Source organism: Paroedura picta, chromosome 5, assembly GCF_049243985.1.
Source record: "Paroedura picta isolate Pp20150507F chromosome 5, Ppicta_v3.0, whole genome shotgun sequence".
In the NCBI taxonomy this organism is placed as follows: Eukaryota; Metazoa; Chordata; class Lepidosauria; order Squamata; family Gekkonidae; genus Paroedura; species Paroedura picta.
In genome coordinates this window covers 123,332,688-123,354,955 of record NC_135373.1, presented here as the reverse complement: position 1 = coordinate 123,354,955, position 22,268 = coordinate 123,332,688, and the positions used below count along the sequence as shown (strand labels likewise).

Genomic DNA, 22,268 nt, shown 5'->3' with positions numbered 1-22,268 from the left:
GGGAAGGGGGCCTTCGTGGAGTATAATCCTACAGAGTCAACCCTCCTGTAAAACTTGGGGGGATCTCCAAGTCCCACCTGGAGGCTGGCATCCCTACCTGCAGCCCCAATCCAGAGTACTTTGCACGGGAGTGAAGACTGCTGGCTCTTCCAGACGGTTGCTCAGCAAGCGGGATGCAAAAACCTCTTCCGCCGTCTCAGTCCTGATCACAGTTCCACAGGGGCTGTAAGACCAAGCTCTTCCGCCCGGCATTTGGTTGATGCCGGGATGTGGGACATCTGTAAGGTCCCTCCCCTAACCCCCCCCCATCAAGGTATGGGGTTGGTGTGGTCACTCGAGTCAGGAGGGGAGAAGGATGGGTGGGCTTAGGGTGGGTGGTTTCGTGGGTTGGATTTGAAACTTGGTGAAAACTGCCCTGAGCCAGCTGTTTCATTCAGGCCTCAACATAAGCCCAGCAGAACAGCTCCATCACGGTCCCGCAGGTTCTTGATCTTGTTCATCGGGGTTACCCTCCACTGTATTCTTTCTAGCTCTGTAGTGTCCTTTGGGACAGGGGTAGTCAACCTGTGGTCCTCCAGATGTCCGTGGACTACAATTCCCATGAGCCCCTGCCAGCATTTGCTGGCAGGGGCTCATGGGAAATGTAGTCCACGGACATCTGGAGGACCACAGGTTGACTATCCATGCTTTGGGAAATACAGCCACCCGTTCCCGGTTTCTTTCCACCCACCGTCAAAGGCTCTGAGCTGCAGAGATATTCATTGGCTCTTCCGTCCTGAGCCCTTTCCCTGCAGCACAAGGCGAAACCACTTCTAAGCATCCGTTTACCTAACTGTGACACATCTGTGAATGGCAGCACATGACACGGAGTCTCTGAGTCATGCTCAAACGGATGGGGGGGAGAGGGAGGGGGAATTTCCCTGCAAGATGTTCGCAGAGCAAAAAAGAATGCGTAATCCTTGGCTGTCGGAATGATTGGAATGACTTCGAATATCAGGTGCCATGTGGGTCCCATAGAGGTCTTCCGGAATTACGGCTCCCTTGGAGCAAAGGGGGTAAATTCTGTGGTATACTGTAAAGCAGGGATAGTCAACCTGTGGTCCTCCAGATGTTCTTGGACTACAATTCCCATGAGCCCCTGCCAGCATTTGCTGGCAGGGGCTCATGGGAATTGTAGTCCATGAACATCTGGAGGACCACAGGTTGATTACCCCTGCTGTACAGAAAAGGTGGCCAAAAGGTGGCTCTCTCCAGATGTCTACGGACTATGAATAGCCACCTTTGGCTGACTCCGCCATAAAGTCTAGGAGAAAGTGAACTCCCTCCCTGGGAACAAATCCCAAATCTCAGAGGGGTGTTCTAACCTTGATCTTGCACCCCTGGTTGGAACTTCTCTAGGTTTGCCAGCTCTGAATTAGGGAATTCCTGGAATTTTGTGGGTGATGCCTGGGGAGGACACGGAGGAAGAGTCAGTGGGGTAGAGTCAGTAGGGTATAATGCCACAGAGTTCACCCTCCCCCCCAAAGCTGCCATTTTCTCCAGGGGAACTGATCTGTGCCATCTGGAGACCAGCTGTCATTCCAGCGAATCTCCAGAACCCACCTGGAAGCTGGCAACCCAAAGATGACAAGGCCCAGCTTGGAAGCAATACCCAGCCCCTCTCATTTTATGCACCCCCAACATTTTAAACTGGGGTTTCTCTCCTAAGGCACAGCGGGCTTTCCATCTGCCCCTGCGCCATCACTAGGGGAGGTTGCCAAGTGGCCTGGAGATAAAATGCTTTTTCCTCCTAACAGAGCCTTCATGGGATCTTATTGGCCAGGTGGTTTTATTTCCCCCCATTCCCCGAAAAGCTTCACTTGCCGATTTCCATGTTTCAAACCTCTGTTGAAGGGAAAGGATGCTTTTCTCCAGGTCTGTTGGCACCCCTCTAACTAGTTTAGCTTGAACCCGTTTGGGGAAGTGAAATGGCTTAAACTGATTTGGGGAGGGCGCTTGGCTCAGGGCAGAGATCCCTAAATTGGATCCCTAATGGGTGGATCCTATGGACAATTTTTGCTGACTGAAGGGGAGGAATTTTTTTTGTAGATTTCTCCCTCCTACTGCAGACCTCTGACAACCTGTCATACTGGGTTACTTTTTTTTTTGGGGGGGGGGGAGGATTTCAGGGGCCCTTTCTTGAGGGAAAGGGAAATTCTGTTCAGCTGGCATAAATCAGCTGGCCCTCACCCTAAAAAATGTCCTGCCCCTTTAAGAGAGGTTGAATAGATGGAACCGAGCAGCTGAAGAGTTTCATGGCATGGAGATAAATCCAATCACCTGGTAAATCACAGCCCATTAAGCCTCTCTTAAAGAGACAGGACATCCCCCCTCAGTTGGCAGCCTTCAGAAACTCCTATATCTGGGCCAAATTTAGATGTTACATAACAACTAGGGATGCCAGCCTCCAGGTTGGACCTGGGGATCCTCTGGAATTACAGCTCTTCTCCAGACTACAGAAATCAGTTCCCCTGCAGAATATGCCTGCTTTGGAGGATGAACTCTGGTACTGCACTTCATCTCTGTCCTCCCCAGGCTCCATTCCCCAAATCTCCAAGAGATTCCCAAACTGGATCTGGTAATGCTAACTCTCCCTCCCCATCCCCCTATGGTGGCCAAGGAAACCTGGCATCCCCTTCTTCATAGGATCAAGAGGAGCTTGGGCCCAGTGGAAAACTGGACCAGATGGTATCAAGGGACAGTTTGCCTCTCCTCGTTTCTACAAGAGATGCTAACCTCCAGGTGGGGTCCGGATATCCTCTGGAATTTCAGCTCCCCTGGAGAAAAGGGATGCTTTACAGGCTACCCACCTGAATCCCCTTCACAGGTTTGTCCTAAAAATAAATTAATTCAAAAGAAATTCCATCTCAACATCCGGAAGAAGTTCCTGGCAGTTAGAGCGGTTTCTCAGTGGAACAGGCTTCCTCCTTCAGAGCCAGTTTGGTGTCGTGGTTAGGAGAGCAGACTTCTAATCTGGCATGCCGGGTTCGATTCTGCACTCCCCCACATGCAGCTAGCTGGGTGACGTTGGGCTAGTCACAGCACTGATAAAGCTGTTCTGACCGAGCAGTGATATCAGGGCTCTCTCAGCCTCACCCACCCCACAGGGTGTCTGTTGTGGGGAGAGGAAAGGGAAGGCGACTGTAAGCCGCTTTGAGACTCCTTCGGGTAGAGAAAAGCGGCATATAAGAACCAACTCTTCTTCTTTTTCTCCTCGGGAGGTGGTGGGTCCTCCATCTTTGGGAATTCTTAAACAGAGGCTGGAGAGCCATCTGACAGAGAGGCTGATTCTTTGAAGGCTCAAGGGGGTGGCAGGTGACAGTAGATGAGCGAGAGGGTTGTGAGTGTCCTGCACAGTGCAGGGGGTTGGACTAGATGACCAAGGAGGTCCTTTCCTATGCTATGACTCTTTGATTCTAAAACACAGGAAAGGTGAACTTTTCTTACTGTCCCGGGAAGTGGTGTGAATAAAAACTGTAATGTTTTATTTATTTATTTTATTTATTTATTTATCATACTTCTATACCGCCCTCCCCAGAGGCTCAGGGCGGTTTACATTATAACAGAGAACCATACATAAAACAGTCTGTAGAACATGTACATCAATAACCAACAATTGCAACCAAACACAACACAGTATAACAATAAACAATCATAATACAAACAGGTCCAAGGCTTGTTGATGGGATTCTGAGGGGGGTGGCTTATTGATTTAATTCTGAGGGGGGGGGAACAGGGGCCCTTGGTCGCTGTAGATTACATCTGGTCTCGGCCAAATGCCTGGTGGAGGAATGGATTTTTTTGGGAATGGATTGCAGGTGTGTGGAGCAGCCAGGGGAAATTGGAGTGGGAGTTCTTTAAGGCAGCAGCAGCCAGGCTTCCTCGAGAGTAAATGTAGATTGAGCAGAGAAGGATTTGCATCTGAATTGATATGATTAGACTTCAGCAGAGCAAAGGACTTTTGCTTCCCAAGACTTGGTTATTTCATAATGAGGCTGTCCTTTGTTTGCAGGTTAGTGGCTGCAGGGCAGGATTCCGCAAGGAACATTTGTCCTTAAGCACTGGCTGGATGGTAGATTTCCTGCAAAGCAAGCAGTGGGTTAGCTCAGCTGCAGGGCAGAAAGACTCATCCCGCCAGACCGGAATCAGTCACTAATTTACAGGAAATTGTCCCTGGCTAAGGAGGATCCTGAAGAGACTTCACCAGTTTTCTTCCAAAATAGAAATTTGCAAGTTTTATTGTGTATAGGTGCCAAAGAGGCAAATCCTCCCACACCCCTTCCCATTTAAAAATACTTTACATATTTTAAAGGCAGTTAAATTATTTAAATAATTTATACCCCCACTTTTCTCCTCCTTTGGACCCAAAGAAGTCTTTCTTTCTTTCTTTCTTTCTTTCTTTCTTTCTTTCTTTCTTTCTTTCTTTCTTTCTTTCTTTCTTTCTTTCTCTCTCTCTCTCTCTCTCTCTCTCTCTCTCTCTCTCTCTCTCTCTCTCTCTCTCTTTCTTTCTTTCTTGTTCCCTTCCATGGAGTCTATCTCTGCCTATCTCGCAGGGTTGTGATGATAATATGGGAGATCTAAAAGAAAGGAAGGAATAAAAACAAATCAGATATGAGGAGGGAAAAACAGAGAGGAAGGACAGCTCTGGAACTCCGGGTGCAACTTAAGTTGATGGCTTGCTCAAAGGCATTGCTGCCCTGGGGACCCTATTTGGGCAGAAAGGTGTACGGAAATGTTCCAAATGAAGAAATTTAAGTAAAAAAAAACAGTTAGCAATCGAGTACCCTCCTTCTCTTGGAGCCCCTGCCCCACGAGAGTACTGCTGAGGAATTTAAATTACTTGCACCGGACAAAGATCAGTCAAAATACCAGGACTCCAAAGCAGATTGCAGCGGGTTAATGTGATTAATTGTCACAGGAGGTACCCCTGGGATTTGCCGCGTGGGCATTGCACCACGTGCAATGCCCACGCATGAAGCCCTGCTGAAGGAAGGGTCTGCTTTTTGCCCCCCCAAGACGTTTACGATTTGCATTTCTGCAGTGGGGCAGAAGAGAATGTAAGGTTAGCAAAGGGCGAGGCGAGGAAAAAAAAGCTGAGTTTCAAGACAGATCCCACTTCCCTCCTCAGAATGTTGTGGCTGCTTTTCCGGCTGTGCACATCTGCCCTGCGGTTGGGAACATGGGCAATGCTCAGGCAGGCCTAGTTGCTTAAGGGGGAAGGTGGTGGCGGTGGAGGGAGGGAATTACAAACATCCTGCGCCTTCTAGACAAGGTATGCCTGCTGGTCTTTCTGCCTGCCTGCCTGCCAGCCAGTCCCTGGGAGGAGCTGCCAAGAAGGGCACTCCTGTGCATGCCGGGGGCTCGTGCTGGCTCGGTGATCGGCCCAAGAAGGGAGCGAAGAGGCCAATTGGTCCTTCCTAGCTGGATGCAGGAGCATCTGACTGTGAGTGACAGGCGGGCTGGTCTTCCCCAGCAGAGGAGTCATGCGGGACGTGAGAAACGTGCTAGAGCCCGGGGAGACCTCTCCCAGCTGATACCTTTTGCTTTCTCTAAGGCTTATGGAGACAGGAAGGCTTTTATCTCTATGCAGATCGCCTTAGGCTGGCAAGAGAGATCACATTTCTCAGGCACTGGGTGGGGAGGCCCCCCAGCAGGGGTTCACGGATGCTGTCCTGGAGGCTATGGAATGTTTCACAGCTTTAAGAATGGACTTTGACATTATCAGCCCTAGTTGACATCCAAGGAGGAGTGGGACATGGGATGCCCAGGGATGCTGAAAATAATCCTATAGAGACAAAATTAGAGAGGCAAAAGAGATGTTTTATAATCATTGAAGCAAGGATGACTGTAAAGATTAGGATCCAGAGGAGGGTGTTGGGAGAGAACCTTTTAAAAATGTGCTTTGTTTAATTGTTAGGGCTGACCCTGCTTTGAGCAGGGGGTTGGACTAGATGGCCTGTATGGCCCCTTCCATGATTCTATGATTCTAATATACTATGTAATGTAAACTTTGAATGATTATATTAATAACCCCCTTTTCTTTTATGTATCTTTCCTCTATCTCTATTATATTCTTATTTCTGTTTTTAATATTTTTTAAAAAGTTACCGTAATTATTAAATAAAACAGGGAGAGGACAGGTTTGAATGACACTTTTGGGTGTATTTTTATTTTAGGATTTATCTTTTATGGCTTTCAAAACCCTTTTATTGTACAGCACTGTGGGGCCCTTACAGGTGCTGCTGTGTTAATTTTCTTAAATAGAAATTATGTGCAATAAAGATCTCTATCTTTGGGTATTTTTAAACAGAGGCTGGATAGCCTTCTGACGGAGAGGCTGATTCTGTGGAGGCTCAAGGGGGTGGCCGGTGACAGTGGAGGAGCGATTGGGATGTGAGTGTCCTGCACAGTGCAGGAGGTTGGACTAGATGGCCCATGAGGTCCCTTCCAACTCTTGAAAGATCTTTTTGTTTAGTTGAGCATGGCTGGTCCTTCACAGACTAACAAGAACAGAGAGACTTTCAGTCTGACAGGGGTGGCCAAACTGTGGCTCACCCGATGTCCACGGAATACAATTCTCAAGAGCCCCTGCCAGGATGGCACTGGCAGGGGCTCATGGGAATTGTAGTCCATGGACATCTGGAGAGCCACAGTTTGGCCACTGCTGGTCATAACACTTCATTTCCTTATTATTATTATTTGTGTCCCGTTCATTGTACTGAAAAGCTAGCGGCTGGAAATGTGGCTTCCCCTGCCTTTATCCTCACAACAACCCTGTGAGGAAGGTTAAGGTGAAAGAGAGAGAGAGAGAGAGAAAATGACCGACTCAAGCCACTCAGTTTCATGACAGAGTTAGGATTTGAGTCTGTGTCTCCCAGCCCTTGGGTGAATACTCCTACCACTACATCACATGCCTACTTCTTGCTGAAGCCATTACAATTCGTAACTGGAGAGTTATGGCGTATTTAGCAGCATTTGTATGTTGTAAGAAAGAATGTATTTGAATATTTCTTCCCTTGAAGTCTGGGCCCGATTAGCCAACACAAGCAGTGGGGCAGGTAATGGCACATGGACAGATAACCAGAGGAACCAGTTGGCTACTGTGTGAGACAGGATGGTGGACTAGGTGGACCCCTGGGGTGATCCAGCAGGGCTCCTCTGATGTTCTTAGGATGCTGAACTAGAAGGACCAAACAGGGGTTCTGTTCTGAGGATGCTGGACTAGAAGGACCTCTGGTCTGATCCAGCAGGGCTCTTCTGATGTTCTTAGGATGCTGGACTAGATGGGCCACTGGTCTGACCCAGCAGGGCTCTTTTTATGTTCTTAGGATGCTGGACTAGATGGACCCCTAGTCTGACCCAGCAGGGCACTTCTTATGTTCTTAGGATGATGGACTAGAAGGACCCCTGGTCTGACCCAGCAGGGCTCTTTTTATGTTCTTAGGATGCTGGACTAGAAGGACCCCTGGTCTGACCCAGCAGGGCTCTTCTGATGTTCTTAGGATGCTGGATTAGATGGACCCCTGGTCTGATCCAGCAGTTCTCTTCTGATGTTCTTAGGATGCTGGACTAGATGGACCCCTGGTCTGATCCAGCAGGGCTCTTCTGATGTTCTTAGGATGATGGACTAGAAGGACCCCTGGTCTGACCAAGCAGTTCTCTTCTGATGTTCTTAGGATGCTGGACTAGACGGACCCCTGGTGTGATCCAGCAGGGCTCTTCTGATGTTCTTAAGATGCTGGACTAGATGGACCCCTGGTCTGATCCAGCAGGGCTCTTCTGATGTTCTTAGGATGCTGGACTAGATGGACCCCTGGTCTGATCCAGCAGGGCTCTTCTGATATTCTTAAGGTTCTGGACTAGATGGACCCCTGGTCTGACCCAGCAGGGCTCTTCTGATGTTCTTAGGATGCTGGACTAGATGGACCCCTGGTCTGATCCAGCAGGGCTCTTCTGATATTCTTAAGGTTCTGGACTAGATGGACCCCTGGTCTGATCCAGCAGGGCTCTTCTGCTTTTCTTAGGGTGCTGGGCTAGGTGGACCATTGGTCTGACCCACTGGAGGCTGGCATCCCTAACAACCTCCAATAAAATCAGGTGGGCGGCCACGTTGGTCCGAAGCAACAAAGCGTGAGTCCAAAGTGTGAGTCCAACAAAGTTTAATTCTGTAATAATTTTACTAAACATATAGGGGAATCCTTTCACACAGCACAAGCCTGTTGCCTGATTCCGGCCCTCGAACGCAGTTTAATTCTGTGTTTGAGCTTTCATGTGCACGCATGCTTCTTCAGATCCCTTGCATGGGCCCAACATACAAAGGCTTGCACCCCAAATTAAACTTGGTCCAGTTTGGGGGACAAGCTTTCATGCGCGTGCACGCTTCTTCAGCCCCCTTGCATCGACCCAATGCGCAAAAGCAATGTTGGTCTTAAAGTTCACCAGCCCATGCACAGTATTTTTAAAAAGGCAGCAGGGGGTGGGGGTGTCAGAAGCCCCTGGGAAATCAGTTCTTTCTCAGATTTTTAAGCTCATTCTTTTATTCTTCCACCTCCTGCCATTAATAGGTTTTAATCGATTAAATGAGTAGCTTTTTGTATTGTTTTCTTTATGTAATTTTTTTTGGGGGGGATTCACTCCCTGCCCCCCACTCCTTGCCCCTTTCCCCGTTGTGCAGGGCCTTGCCCAGACTCCAACTCAGCTCTGTTGCTTCAGACCCATGGATTCAACCCTGAATCCATTTCTTCCCCTTTTCCCTTCCCACCTCCACTTTAACAGTTTAGTAGCACCTTTAAGACCAACACAGATTGATTCAGGGTGTGAGCTTTTGAGTGCAAGCCCTCTTCCGTCAGACTTGCTCTCTCCCTGGTTGCACTGGAAAGCACACACCCTGAATCAATCTTTAAAATCAGAGTCCAGGAGAACCTTTAAGACAAACAAAGATTTAATCAAGGCGTGAGCTTTCGAGTGCAAGCACCCTTCGTCAGACAATGATCTTCTTTGTTGGTCTTAAAGGTGCTCCTGGACTGATTTTATTGCGCTGCTTCAGACCAACAGGGCTACCCACTTGAATTTAAGGGTTTAATCATCCTTTTGTCTAAGGAGGGGAAGGAGGGAAAACCCCTATCCCATGGACCGGCATGCGGTTCCGTGTGCGGCCAGACGGGGGCAGCAGCGGGGTGAGTGTGCGCCGCCGCCGCCGCCTCCTTCGGGACGTGAGCCGGAGCCGGAGCCTTCTCCCCGCCCCTGGGCTGGCGGGCGCTGACGCAAGCCTTTGCCGGCCGGTCCGGGACTATAGAAAGCGAAGCGCGGCCGCCCAAAGGAGACTCGCGCCCTTAGCCGGCCGGCCGCCTGGAAGCCACGTAGGAGCGGCCAAACTTAGCCCGTCTGCACGCCCGGGGAGCTCGGATTCGACCCGGATTGCCTTCGCTTCCCCCGCAGGGAAACTTCGCCCTGCAGGGAATTCCGCGCGGGGCAGAGACCCTTTTGCAGGGACTTTAAAGAGAAAGGGAAAGTGTCGGCGGTGCAAAGGACGCTTTCTTTTGTTTTTGTTTTTTTACAATTGTGGGTCTCCCCGCTTCCTCCCTCCTTCCCTCTGCCTCTCCGTTGCCAACCCCCCCGGGAGCCAAGGTGGAGCCGGAGCGCGTCCCGACCTTTGCGCTAAACATGCCCATGGAGCTGACGCAAAGCCGGATCCAGAAGATTTGGCTGCCGCCCGACAATCACCCGGCGCTGCCCCACCGATGTGAGTAGAAGGAAGGGGAGACATGTGGGGTGGGAGGGGGGGGGGCCCGATTGATGCCGTCCGTCCGCGGGCGCTGAGTTTGGCGAGGCAGGATGCGCGCCCTGGGGATGGCGCGCAGGAAGGGGGGTCCTCCCCCCCTAAAAGTCCGCTTGGGGGGCAGCTAGGGCCGGCTCCGACGCAGCCTTTGCAGCGGCCGGGGACCGGCACGAGGCTTGCCTGGCTCCCTCCCGGGCTGCCACCTCCAGGTCGGGAAGCTCCGGGAGGCTTGGGTTGCCCGAGAGAACCGACCTCCCTCGCCTGGAGAGGGAGTGGGATGCGGGGCGGTGTCCAGCTCTCGCCGGGAGGCCGGTCCCTCCAGGCGGGGACGCTGCGGCCCATGTGGCTGCCCTGAAATGCTCCCGGCGCCGCGCCACGCCTCCTTCCCCCGCCCGGGCTGCGGCTGTGCGGCCGGGCACGCTCCGCATGGCCGAGCTGAGTCTCGCTTTGCACGCCTTGCATCTGGCCAGGAGGAGCGAGCGAGCAGGGATCCGGCCCAGGCCCTTTTGGGGTTTTTGCAAGGGGCAGGGAGGAGGGGGCTTGCCGCATTGCGCCCCCCGCGCCCTCCAGTTGGGGAGCCCCGCGGGCGCACGTGGGAGGAGCCGCCTCCGCCGGGCCCTGGCTTGGGGCGGGATGCTGCTCTTGCTTCCGAGTAGACCTTCACGCGCGCCGCCTGCCTGCGGGGACGGATCGGGGCCTTTTCTCCATAGCGGGGGACCAAAAGCCTTGCGCCGCTCACAGCAGCCAAAGGCGTGGGGGTGGGAAGCGAGGCCGGCTCAAGCGCTTTGTGTCAGGCGCCAGTGCTGAGAAAGGAGGCGTGGTGGAGGGTCTTGCACGCACGCACCGCTGGCGCAGAGGCTCACATCTGCATGCAGGGGCGGCCGCCGCCTTTCCTTTGGGTTTCACCTTTGCGGGGCTCCGGGTGGGTTCTCTGGGTTTGAAAGGAGAAAATCCCCTCATTGGTACCCTCTCCCAAGGCACGCAGCTCCTCTTATATTTACTCGTTTTATTTTCATGGAATCATAGAGTTGGAAGGGGCCACACAGGCCATCTAGTCCAACCCCCTGCTCAACGCAGGATCAGCCCTAAGCATCCTAAAGCATCCAAGAAAAGTGTGTCTCCAACCTTTGCTTGAAAACTGCCAGTGGGGGGGGGGGGGCTCACCACGTCCTTAGGCAGCCTATTCTATTTTAATGTATATCATGCATCCCCCCCACCCCCAGCTGTGGTTTACAACCTCTCCTTTTTTAGAAACAAAGCAACTCTGCGGGGTAGGTGAGCTATGGCAGGGGGGGATTCGAACCTGGGTCATCCAAAACCTAGTCCAGCGCTTTAAATTACACTGCCTCCATCTAGCCTGGAGTATGTAACACATTTGAAATGCCAGATTAAAAGAGGAAAGGGGGCATTCTCACCCCCTGTGGTCACATGTCAAATGCAGATGCCTTGGCTTTACTTCCTGTGGGGTTTTTGCTGAGAAATCCCATTGTGATACTGGGGGGGAAGAATAAAATCAGAGTCCAGTAGCACCTTTAAGACCAACAAAGATTTATTCAAGGCGTGAGCTTTCGAGGGCAAGCACTCTTTGTCAGACTAAGAACCGACCATCATAACAGTAGGAATATATAAGCAAAAGTTAATCCTGTTGCATTAGTAAACTGTGTCACAGCATCCACACACAGCCACATGATAATTGGGGGGGGGGGGGAGGAAGAGTGTTTCTGAGCACGTGCAGAATATTTCATACACCTAGTTGTGGGATTTGTGCTGGCTTAAATGACTCCAAGGGAGCTTAACAAACTAAGGCTGTACTTTCACTTGTATATGATTTGGGAGTGGCAGGAAATACATTGAAATTAATAATAATAATAAATAATAATAATAATAATATCTTTCAGTTTTTGAAAAGGGGGGATGGGTTATGTGAAATTGTATTGGGTTTTTTTTAACCTTTATTGGTGATCAGTTTCCTGTGTTGTGTTAAATATCTCAAGAAATCATTCAGTTAAGTCTGACCATTTTGCAAAGTGACCTCCTGGGAGTATCTAGTCTGACATCGTTTCAACCTCCCCTGAGAGGATCCAGTCTGACCCTTTCACATAAGGGTTTGCCTACGATCCCTCTCTCCTTCCATCAACCCGACTCTCTGATCCAGAGGATCCTGTTCCTCCAGAAAGCCAGGTAGAGTGCAGCAAGCGCTAGACGTCTCAAACAAGTGAGCCCAGCTGCATGCAAATTCAGCCACCCTCCAGGGCCGGTGGCTGTTCCCCCTTTGATTCCCCCCCCTTCCTCAGTCCAAGCAGGTCTCCTGAGACGTTCAGTCAAGCAGAGGCACACAACCGTATCCTCACCGGATCCCTTGTTGGCAACAGTGGCTGTTGTGCGATCCCCAGCTTGATATTTTAAACAACCTCAGTGAGGGAGGGGGAGGATCCGTGGGGGATTAATTGATTCATTCGTGACTCCATTGATAAAAATGCTTATCTGTAGCTAAACCTTGCTGGGGTGGGGCTGAGTGGGTGGGCAGAAATAGCGCTGCATAACGAAGACTCTTTCCCTCTGGCCCCTTTGGCTGATATTTTTAAATAAATGCATATTGGATTAAAGAGGACGGATGAATGGGCCTTAAGCTCTTTAGGGCTCTCTTCCTTTTATTCTTCAGATAGGATTTTTTCTCCTGGCAGGGAAAGATTAGCCATGTGAAGTCCCTTGGCTTTATGCGTGGCTGGGCACAGTTGGCCTCAAAAGGGCGGGATCTTCCTCTTTTCTCCTCCTCCTCATTATTATAATAAGTAATAATATAATAATATTAGGAATAATTTTATTCATATTTGCCCTCCCAATGCTCAGGGCAGGTCACCTCAGGTCATTTCTGCCTCCTTTAGCTAAATACTCCGCTATATGCACCAGTGGCCTGAGTCTATGAAAGGCAAAGCTGCTGAGTCATCGGTTGGTGCTGGCTTTGAGGAAGAAGAGTTGGTTCTCATACCCTGCTTTTTACTACCTGAATGAGTCTCAAAGCGGCTTCCATTCGCCTTCCCTTCCTCTCCCCACAACAGGCACCCTGTGAGGGAGGTGAGGCTGAGAGAGCTCTGAGAGAACTGCTCTGTAGCAGCTCTCTCTCTTTTCCCCATTCTTTCCCTCACAACAACCCTGGGAGGTAGGTTAAGTTAGACTGAGAATGTGCACATGGCCCAAGGTTGCCCAGCAAGCTCCCAGGGCAGTGTGGGGAGGGGCTTGAACCTGGATTTCCCAGATCCAAGGCCAACCCACCACTTAAAGTGTGTGGAGGGGGGGGGCAATATATATCTCCATTGGGCACATGCTGCCCTCTGGATTCTTCACTTCCTCTTTGTCCTCTCCTGCCCTGCTCCGCCCAGAGTGTAATCAGGCCCGGAGTGTAATCAGAGTAATCAGAGTGTAATCACGGCTCCCCAGTCAGAGCTGCTTCCTCCTTTTTTTGCAGATGTTTAAAGGGCCACACACGTGGTGCACACATGTGCTTTTCAGGTTGTGACCTTGTGCTCCTGAGAGTCCCCAGAATTGACATTCTCCCTTCCTTTCTGAAGTTTCCAAGGCTGAGGTTCAGATTCTCTTTTACTTTCTAAGTATGTAATAATGGGGGGGGGGGGGGGAATCCTTCCCTACCCTGTGCAGGTCCCGTGCTTGGTGACTGTTTGCTTAGTGGGGGTGTGAACATGCAGATGGACAATGCAATGCCTCCCCCAACCCTAGGGCAAATGGTTTCTCTGTGGGACCTGTTTGAAGATGGGGAAATGGGGTGGGAGGTAATGGGGTTACCCTTCCTTTAGACACACCTTTGCCAGGCCCTTGAATGATAGCTGAGTGTGGGGGGGGGGGGGTTTGCAGCCAGTGTAGAACAGAATGCAGTTACTCAGCAGTCAGTCGAATGTTCTTATTGGTTCTGGTGGGCAGCTGTGTTGGGTCTGAAGCAACAGAAGAGAGCTTGGGTCCAGTGGCATTTTTAAGGCCGACAAAGCTTAATGCATACGAAAGCTTATCCACAGAATTAAACTTTTTGCTGTCTTGATGCACATGTCGTTGGGATATTCTTCTGTATTCAAGTATTTGAAAGGCCGCCATGTAGAGGATGGAGCAGAGTTGTTCTCTCTTGCCCCAGAGGGATGGACCAGAACTAATGGGATTGAAATTAATGCAAAAGAAATTCCGTCTCAACATCCGGAAGGAGTTCCTGACAGTTAGAGTGGTTTCTCAGTGGAACAGGCTTCCTCGGGAGGTGGTGGGTTCTCCATTTTTGAAGATTTTTAAGCAGAGGCTGGAGAGCCATCTGACGGAGAGGCTGATTCTGGGAAGGTTCTAGGGGGTGGCAGGTGGCAGTGGAGGAGCGATAGGGTTGTGAGTGTCCTGCACAGAGCAGGGGGTTGGACTAGATGACCCAGGAGGTCCCTTCCAACTCTAGGATTCTATGATTCTATTTATCTCAGGCTAAACATGTGCTTGTGACACCGTCCAATCCTCTTGGGGGACAATCCTGCCCAGGAGCTGCTGGGTCCACGTGCTTGGACTGGGAAAGTGCTTAACTTCCGCTTGATGGTGTCAACTGTCTCTTAAGCCCATTTTCTTTCTTTAATCTGATTGGGGGCAGGTGGGTGAGGATAAAGCGATTGAGAAAGCCATTATACCGGAGTGGCTAAATCCCTTTTTCTCCCAGGAGATGGGTGTTATCCTGGGAAGATCTTTGACCTGTCCAGAGGTTACTCCTTAAACCTCAGGCCTTTATCAGGTCTATACTCCAAAGTAAACGTAGGGAGGGACTTCTCTCCAAGGTTGAGGCTTGCCTTCCGGCTTGGGCTGGAGTCTTTTTTTGACTTGACTTGGAGCGGGGCAAAATGGAAAGGATCCATGATTTGGTGGTTTGAGGGTGTTTGCATAAGAGGCGGAATTGCAAAGCGAGAAGGGAAAAGCTTGTTGCAGGTCTAGGTGACTGTTGGCTGTATCTGAGATAGATCAGGGTGAGTAGCCGCGTCAGTCTGTGGTTGCAGTAAAGTGCAAAAAGACCTTAATGCAATTTGGGGGAGGCTAGGAATTTTTATGAGTCACTGCTCCCTTCTTCAGATATCTGAAAAAACGAGCAGTGACTCATGAAGGCTCCAAATTGTGTTAGTCCTTTAAGCTTCTACTGGACCCTTGCTCTTTTCTACAGTTCATCTCTAGTGGGCTGAGTTCAGAATCATAGCGTTGGAAGGGACCTCCAAGGTCATCTAGCCCAACCCCCTGCACAATGCATGGCACCTGCCTAGGCAGAGTGACCCCGATTTCATGCCCAAGTGATCCCCCACAAAAAAACCTCCAGCATTCAGCCTGGTCTGGAGGAAATTCACCTGGGTATGCAAGGAATATATTTTTTTAAGGAAATAGCTCAACTTAGAGCTGCCACCTTGCTTAAGGCATCTTGCAGAAATCTCTCTTCTGTGTCCTTGATGCTGATTTTGCCAGTGCTTGATAGCCAAGTTCCCAGCTTGTTTCCTTATAAAAGCAGTCTCCCTTTTTAACCTTCACCTGAGTGATTATTTTTCTTATCCATCAGGAAAAGGCTGAAAATGTCCTTCCCTTCTGCTGCTTTGTCCGGCCAGTGCAGGGTTAATTTTATTCCGACCGGGTATCTTTTTTAAAATTTGCAAATCATCCAAATACAGACTAGTGAAGGGGAAGGTGTGTTGAGACACATGACTGGGGGGGGGAGGGGAGGGAGTTCTTATCTGATGCAAATAGAATGAAAAGCGCCAAGGGAAGAGAGACTTAGTTATCCTTAAAAAGCATCACCCAGATTAGTGACCTGGGATGCCTTTGCAGTTGGTTGGCTGGCCGTGCGCACGCGTTGAGCGGCACGCAGTCATGCCTCGTTCCCGGCCCCTCCCTCCTGGCTGGGCTCTGATGCCTTAGTCAGGATTCCAAGCCGTGATCCATTCATTTTCTGGGGAATGGCACGTCTCCCACGTAGGGCTCCCAAATGCCTACCGACGCCACAAAGGCAGGGAGGAAAGGGGGGGGGAAGGGGAGGGAGTTTGTCCGGAGGTATTCCCTCTGGAGGACGAGTCCCTGGGTCTGTTGAAAGGATGCAGGGATTGTGCGGACTTTGCATTTTCTAAATGCAGCTTGGGAAACTGACCCTTCTGTTTTCAAAGAAGTTACAACTAGGCTAGACAGATGCTCCGGTCTTGCATATCTAGGACACTGGGTCTCTCGGAATGGATGAATTCCGGAGTGTTCGCCAAGTTAGTCCGTTACCGCAGATGAAATCTTTTTTTCCCCCTTTCCCATAAAATATATATATATATATATGTATATGTATATGTATATATATTTATGTGTATATATATATATATATATATATATATATATTAAAAATAAGATAATATGAAAAGCGCTGCACAAGAAAAAGTAGGGACCATGCAACAGATCATACGTATCAAAAACCATTCTACATTGTTGGGCGTGCAGAACGGAAAATATTTCTCCCCTGACATCCTTTTCATTAATTTTCCACTTTTACAACTTGGGTACTTCACATTCATTTTCATTCATTTAGCATCTTCAGCGACCAGTCCGTTTTTATTCTGCCAGCAGAGTTAGTGGGCTTGGAGTCCCCGTTCCTCAGCTGGGTGCTAACTCCGCTATGGTTTGTGGAAAGGAAAGAAATCTGTTTTTTTTTACGGTGCCGGAAACCTTGTATTCTGTATTCCTGTGTTCATTTTTATAGTGATACAGAAATGTCCTTTGAGTGACATACCTCTTAGATTGCCTGATACTCGTTCAAACATAGGTGAGCATCAGCCCAATAATATCCCCTTGAAATACTTTCTCCCCCTGGTTTTAAAAGGGCTTGCTCCCGAGTAAATTTGTGGACAAGCAGCTCCTAACTGGCATGCTGGACCCGTGAATGGAAAGATACGAGGATTTTTGAAGAATGGATTTGGGCTCCCTTCTAATGCACCCTGTGTATTCTGGGCAGTGCCGAGTGCGAGGTCTTCCTCGTCCCCTGTGAATATTTCCCCCCCTTTGCACCTGGCAGAGCAGAGTTGGAGGTTGGCCTGGTAGCTCCCAGCGTGTTGCCCAGTTAATCCCAAGCTGCTTGTTGTTCCGGCAGCAAAGTGGGCAGGGCCCGGTGTGGAAGAGTCACGAGGAGGAGGAGAAGGCTGGGGAATGTGTGTCGCACTTGGAAATTGCTGCCAGCCGGTGCAACACCTGGGGTTGCCAACTTCCTGGAAGAAAATGTCCTGCCCCTCGAATAGACGTTAAACAGGACACCGTTTTACTTCCGTGCGGCCCATGTCCACTCCCCGAGTCTTTCGTTTCGGCTCACTTTGGTTTATAACCCGAAGTGGCCAACTGTCGTTCGCCTTCCTCCATTTTTCTCCTCACAACAACCCTATGAGGTAGATTAGGCCGAGAGCATGGGACTGCTCCAACAAGTAACCAGGGCAGAGTACAGATTCAGACTTGGGACCGCCAGGAACTGATCTGAGACTCTTGATGGCCACACTGTGCAGTTTGTTTTCAAGGGATGGGGTATTTTTTCCTCCCCAGGACTGTTGGCAATCCTAGTCACAGACAGAGGTTCACTAGTGACTATTAGATGGAATGCTTTGCCTGGGGGTAGGGATTCCCTGTCTTCTTGGACCATGGGGGGGCCAAAAGTGGGAGGACCTCTGGAGTTGTGACCCCACTGGTAAGACCTTCTGAGGGCACCTGAGTTTTGGCTACTGTCTTGGACTGGATGGGCCACTGGCCTGATCCAACATGGCTTCTCTTCCGTTCTTTGAAGTCTTTTAATAAAATGCGGCACCGAAATGATCTTGCTTGGTTTGTTTGAACCATTCCTCTTGGTTTTGTCTCCCCCTGCAGCATGTGGGCCTCAGCTTGCCAATTCCCCCACCGTGATCGTGATGGTCGGTCTCCCGGCTCGCGGGAAGACTTACATCTCCAAGAAGCTAACCCGCTACCTCAACTGGATTGGCGTCCCGACAAAAGGTGAGATCTCATTCTGGCTCCTTCAGCGGCCATGCGCTTGCACGGGGCCAGCTGGCCCATGTGTGGCTCCGTGGGCCACGAGGGTCCGTGTAATGTTGTCAATAATGATTGGATTGGTAGACCACCCTCCCAAAGGATGGTGAACAATATAATACACATACATAGATAATACGTATCCAATGCAAATACGTGTTCTATTGAAATTAAGCATTTATATATATATAATTTTTATTTTTCCAAAAAAAGAGAAATAGAGTAGATACATATAATAAACATTAGTGAAGCCATTGTTTAGAACAGGGGTAGTCAAACTGCGGCCCTCCAGATGTCCATGGACTACAATTCCCAGAAGCCCCTGCCAGCGAATGCTGGCAGGGGCTTCTGGGAATTGTAGTCCATGGACATCTGGAGGGCTACAGTTTGACTACCCCTGGTTTAGAATCTAAGGATATTAGAACCCACTCCTTTCCCCATCTAATTTACCTTTTTAAATAGTTCAGTTAAGGACCCCATTGTTCCTGAAAGGCTTCTTCTGATTTTCTATTAACCATTAATGTCAATTTAGCCATCTTGGCGAGATCCGCCAATTTGCTCAACCAGTCTTCTATTGACGGAAAATTAAGCATTTAAAATTAAAAAATTGGCTGCAGAAGGTCGCAGATTCAGTCATCCACCACTTATCCCACCTTTCCTTTGACAAAGAACACGCTTCCCCTTTCTCCGTTTAATTTGTGAGTGGTTTTAATGTATTTTTTTAATTGTATATTTGAGTGAGTCGGCATGAGCCGATGACCTCGGGGATGATGGCATACAAATCTAAATAAATAAATAAATCCTCACTGCAACCCTGCGAGGTAGGCCGGGCTGAGAGCAAAATATAGGCCTCATTTCACCCAGCGCTCTTGGTGGAGTGGAGTACTCACAATATCCTGCAGTGTTCTGGGCCACCATCTTGGCAACCTCGGGGAAGAACCTGGGCTTTCAGATGCTGCTCCAACACCCTAACCACTGTCCCTCACTGCCTCTCAGATAGCAGAAGTCAGAAAGAGCCTGCCTTTCCTAAGTAGACAGTTTAGGGCTGGACAGTGCTCCGTCCAGGGCAATTTGGTATGTTCGTATTCCTTGAATCTCTCAATCTGTGCTTCAGTAAGCTACCCTTAGCTGATTCTATATCAGTCTCTTGTTCGGCCTTACAAAATAGCCCACAGAAGTTTCTGCTCTTGTTTGTTTGTCCCCACGATGGGAGTCTGCTCATTGTCCCCTTCAGGTTTACAGAACTTTCCTGCACGCTGAACTATCAGCGGACTTGTGTTGCTTTGGGCCAGTTGGCTAGTACATGGCCACCCTTGCCGAATGAACAGATCACCTGCTTTAGCTAGAATGTGTGCAGCTTGTTCCCGAGTGGACTTGGGTTCAGAATGCGCCTACAGTTGACACGCTGGGTCTGACCATCTCCTCTCCCTTTGCTTTGCAGTGTTCAATGTGGGAGAATACCGCCGGGAAGCAGTGAAACATTACAGCTCCTACAACTTCTTCCGTCCCGACAACGAGGAGGCCATGAAAGTCCGCAAGTGAGTAACTGGGGCGCCCCTGGCGATTTTGGAAGTTGGAAAGAGGCCATGATCTCTGTTTGTTCTTGCACTGCGGAGCTGCTAGTCTCAAAGGCCTGAATCAGTCCCCACCCCCATTTGGGGACAGGGGATCTTGGTACGTTGGGCTGTAAGAACTGGCGGGGGGCTTGTTAGTCCTGAACCGAGGCAAGAATCCAATCTGATCCTGGGACCAAATTGTGCAGTGAGATCTTACAGTACAAATATTTGCTTGACAGTCCTGTGGTTTTCACGGAGGTGTCCACCCAAATAGCAACATCACAGAAGACGACCAGGGTTGGGGGAGGGGGGTAGACAAGGGGAGAATCTCAGTGGTACAGTCCTCTTTGTGTCTGGAATCTGGACCAAAATTTGGCTGAACCTCAAGACTGATGGCCAACCGTTCAGGTTTCTAGTCCTTATGATGGTTTTGGGTGTCAGAGGCCTTAATAAAAAAGATTTTTCTTATTAGGGGGTGGGGGGGGGGTGGAAGGACTACCTCGTGGCAACTCTGATTCAAGCTGTCCTGACCGTTGCGGTTTCCTTCTTGCAGACAATGTGCCTTAAGCGCTCTGAGAGACGTCAAGCTGTACTTGTCGGTGGAAGGTGGCCAGATTGCGGTGAGTGGCTCGCCAAGATTGTGTGTGGAGTGATGCTTCAGTTCTGGAGCACAGCTGCTGCTTCCTGATCTGGCCACGTGCGCGCAGCTGTGTGATCAATGATAACGCCTTGTTTTGTAGGTTTTTGCTTGAATTCCACAGTCCCTCCAACACGGCATTGAGTTTTCCAGCAGGAATTTGCACTCAGGGGTGTGGCCATGTTGAATCATCCTGAGAATTTCTGCTTTGTCCCAAATATGTGCTAGTTCCGTAATGGGTCAGGCTGAGATCCACTCATCCAGGGTTACCTCTGGGCACCGTGGCAGTGGTCAACACCTTTCCTGGCTGCCGGCCAAGTACTTTCTGAAAGTAGGCGGGGCTAGGTAGAGCTATAGCCCAGCAGGGCTCCTGATTGGCTCTTTAGGTTAAAAGAGATCCTGTTAAACAGAGCTGCTGAAATGCTGAACTGATACTATTAGAGAGTTATGTTTAATTCCATTCCCTGAAGTTTTCTGGTTGGCTCCGCCCCCTCTGGCAGCCATTTTGTGACTGCGCTCAATTGGCCAGGGGTGTCAATTGTGTGAAGTGCTAATAAACTATGGCAAAGCTCTGAATTAATGTCCTCCAAAATGTGCTGTTGTTAATAGCCTTGCTCAGGGCTGTGGCTTCCGCATTTGAGTCCCTCCGCCTCCTGTTGGGTCTTCCTCTTTCCCTGCTGCCTCCAACTTTTCCTAGCGTTATTGTCTTTTCCAATGACTCTTGTCTTCACCTAAAGTGACCAACACAAACACCTTCAGAACTGGCCAGTTTTTGAATCTCAAATCTGCACTAGAAACGGAAATTGGCCCACTCGAGAGAACCTATTTAAATGCTGGGTCCGAGGAGAGAAGGCTTGCTAATCAACTCTGACAAGTAAATACTTGACGTGCAGGTCTGATTTCAAAGCAAGGATCTCACATGGGTGGCAGCAAGAATTCTTGGCTCTTGCCTTGCCCTGGAATTGCAAAAAATAGGTGCAAGACAGATGGGGAAGGGATGTCTGTTTTGGGTATCTATTGGGTATAATCTATAATCTTTCCCCTTGTCACCACCTGCAAGATCCTTAATTGAATTAAGTAGCGTGCAAATCTATTTAAAGCTCTTTTTTTCTTCTTTTTCCCCTCCCTGACCCCCCCAAAATAGGTTTTTGATGCTACCAACACAACACGGGACCGAAGAGCAATGATCCTGCATTTTGCCAAAGAGAACGGGTTCAAGGCAAGTGAGCTGCATGACAGGGGGCTCTGGGGTGCGGTCGCTCAAAAGAGGGACCCACTCAGTCGTTCCTGCAGAGGAGCTGGCAGACCACTGTATGGACGGGCAGCCTTCCTTTGTTTTCCACAATGGAGTTTTTTTAAAAATGATGCATTGATTTTGGTTCCTTCAGGTGTTCTTCATTGAATCCATCTGCAATGACCCGAATGTCGTGGCCACCAACATTATGGTAAGAATGCCGAAACCCGCCTTTCTTTTGGGGTGGAGACGTGTTTGGGCCAGCGAGATGCCGGGATGGAAGTATCTGGGTGGGAGACCACCACGGGAGTCCACGGTGGCTTCAGAGAGGCCCGCAATGGCCAACCGGTCATCTCTTGGCTGCTCCAGGGAGGTTGTTCTCGGCTCAGAAATGGGGAAGCTTTGAATTACAGTAGAGGAATGAAGGTGGAAGATGCCAGGATGGCTAAACTCCAAAGAAGTTGAAACGAGGCCGTTTCTATATCCATGGTTGAACTGGACATTGCTTACTGGCTTTTTGGCATGAATGGCAAGCCCTTGCTTTGTCCTTCCATTTTGTTTGTGAGAAACAGAATTTCAGAGGGCTCAAGAGTGCTGAAACCTGGTTGGTGTAAAGTGCTCGCCGATCGCAGCTCGCCTATGGCGATGCTGTCTGGTTTCTGGGGCAACAGATGTTCAGAGGTCCGACTCCCTCCGTAGCGACCCTGGGCTTTCCTTGGTGGCCTCCCACCCAAGCAGTATCGATGGCTGGCTCTGCTTAGCTTCCCGGTTGAGTGTGTGCAGGCCCCCAATATCCGGATGCTTCATGTCCACAATTTAACAGCTGTCTTGATGACCATTATAAGCTTTGGTGTCGTGGTTAGGAGCGCGGACTTCTACTCTGGCATGCCGGGTTCGATTCTGCGCTCCCCCACATGCAGCCAGCTGGGTGACCTTGGGCTCGATATGGCACTGATAAAACTGTTCTGACTGAGCAGT

The 22,268-nt window shown here is 49.8% G+C and overlaps 1 protein-coding gene across 4 annotated transcripts in view; it reads left to right on the top strand.

Moving 5' to 3' along the window:
• PFKFB3 (6-phosphofructo-2-kinase/fructose-2,6-biphosphatase 3) overlaps positions 1-22,268 on the top strand; it is a 63,240-nt gene that overhangs the window by 23,004 nt on the left and 17,968 nt on the right. For 3 of the 4 annotated variants that reach the window (XM_077340322.1, XM_077340319.1, XM_077340318.1), the window contains 6 exons: positions 9,667-9,781; positions 17,705-17,830; positions 19,305-19,401; positions 19,973-20,039; positions 21,201-21,275; positions 21,445-21,501. In XM_077340322.1, the coding sequence (XP_077196437.1) occupies positions 9,703-9,781; positions 17,705-17,830; positions 19,305-19,401; positions 19,973-20,039; positions 21,201-21,275; positions 21,445-21,501 (501 nt within the window). In that variant the 5' untranslated portion in view covers positions 9,667-9,702. Of the gene's footprint in view, positions 1-9,666; positions 9,782-17,704; positions 17,831-19,304; positions 19,402-19,972; positions 20,040-21,200; positions 21,276-21,444; positions 21,502-22,268 lie in introns of those variants that run through there. The other variant, XM_077340321.1, reaches the window with a different exon arrangement.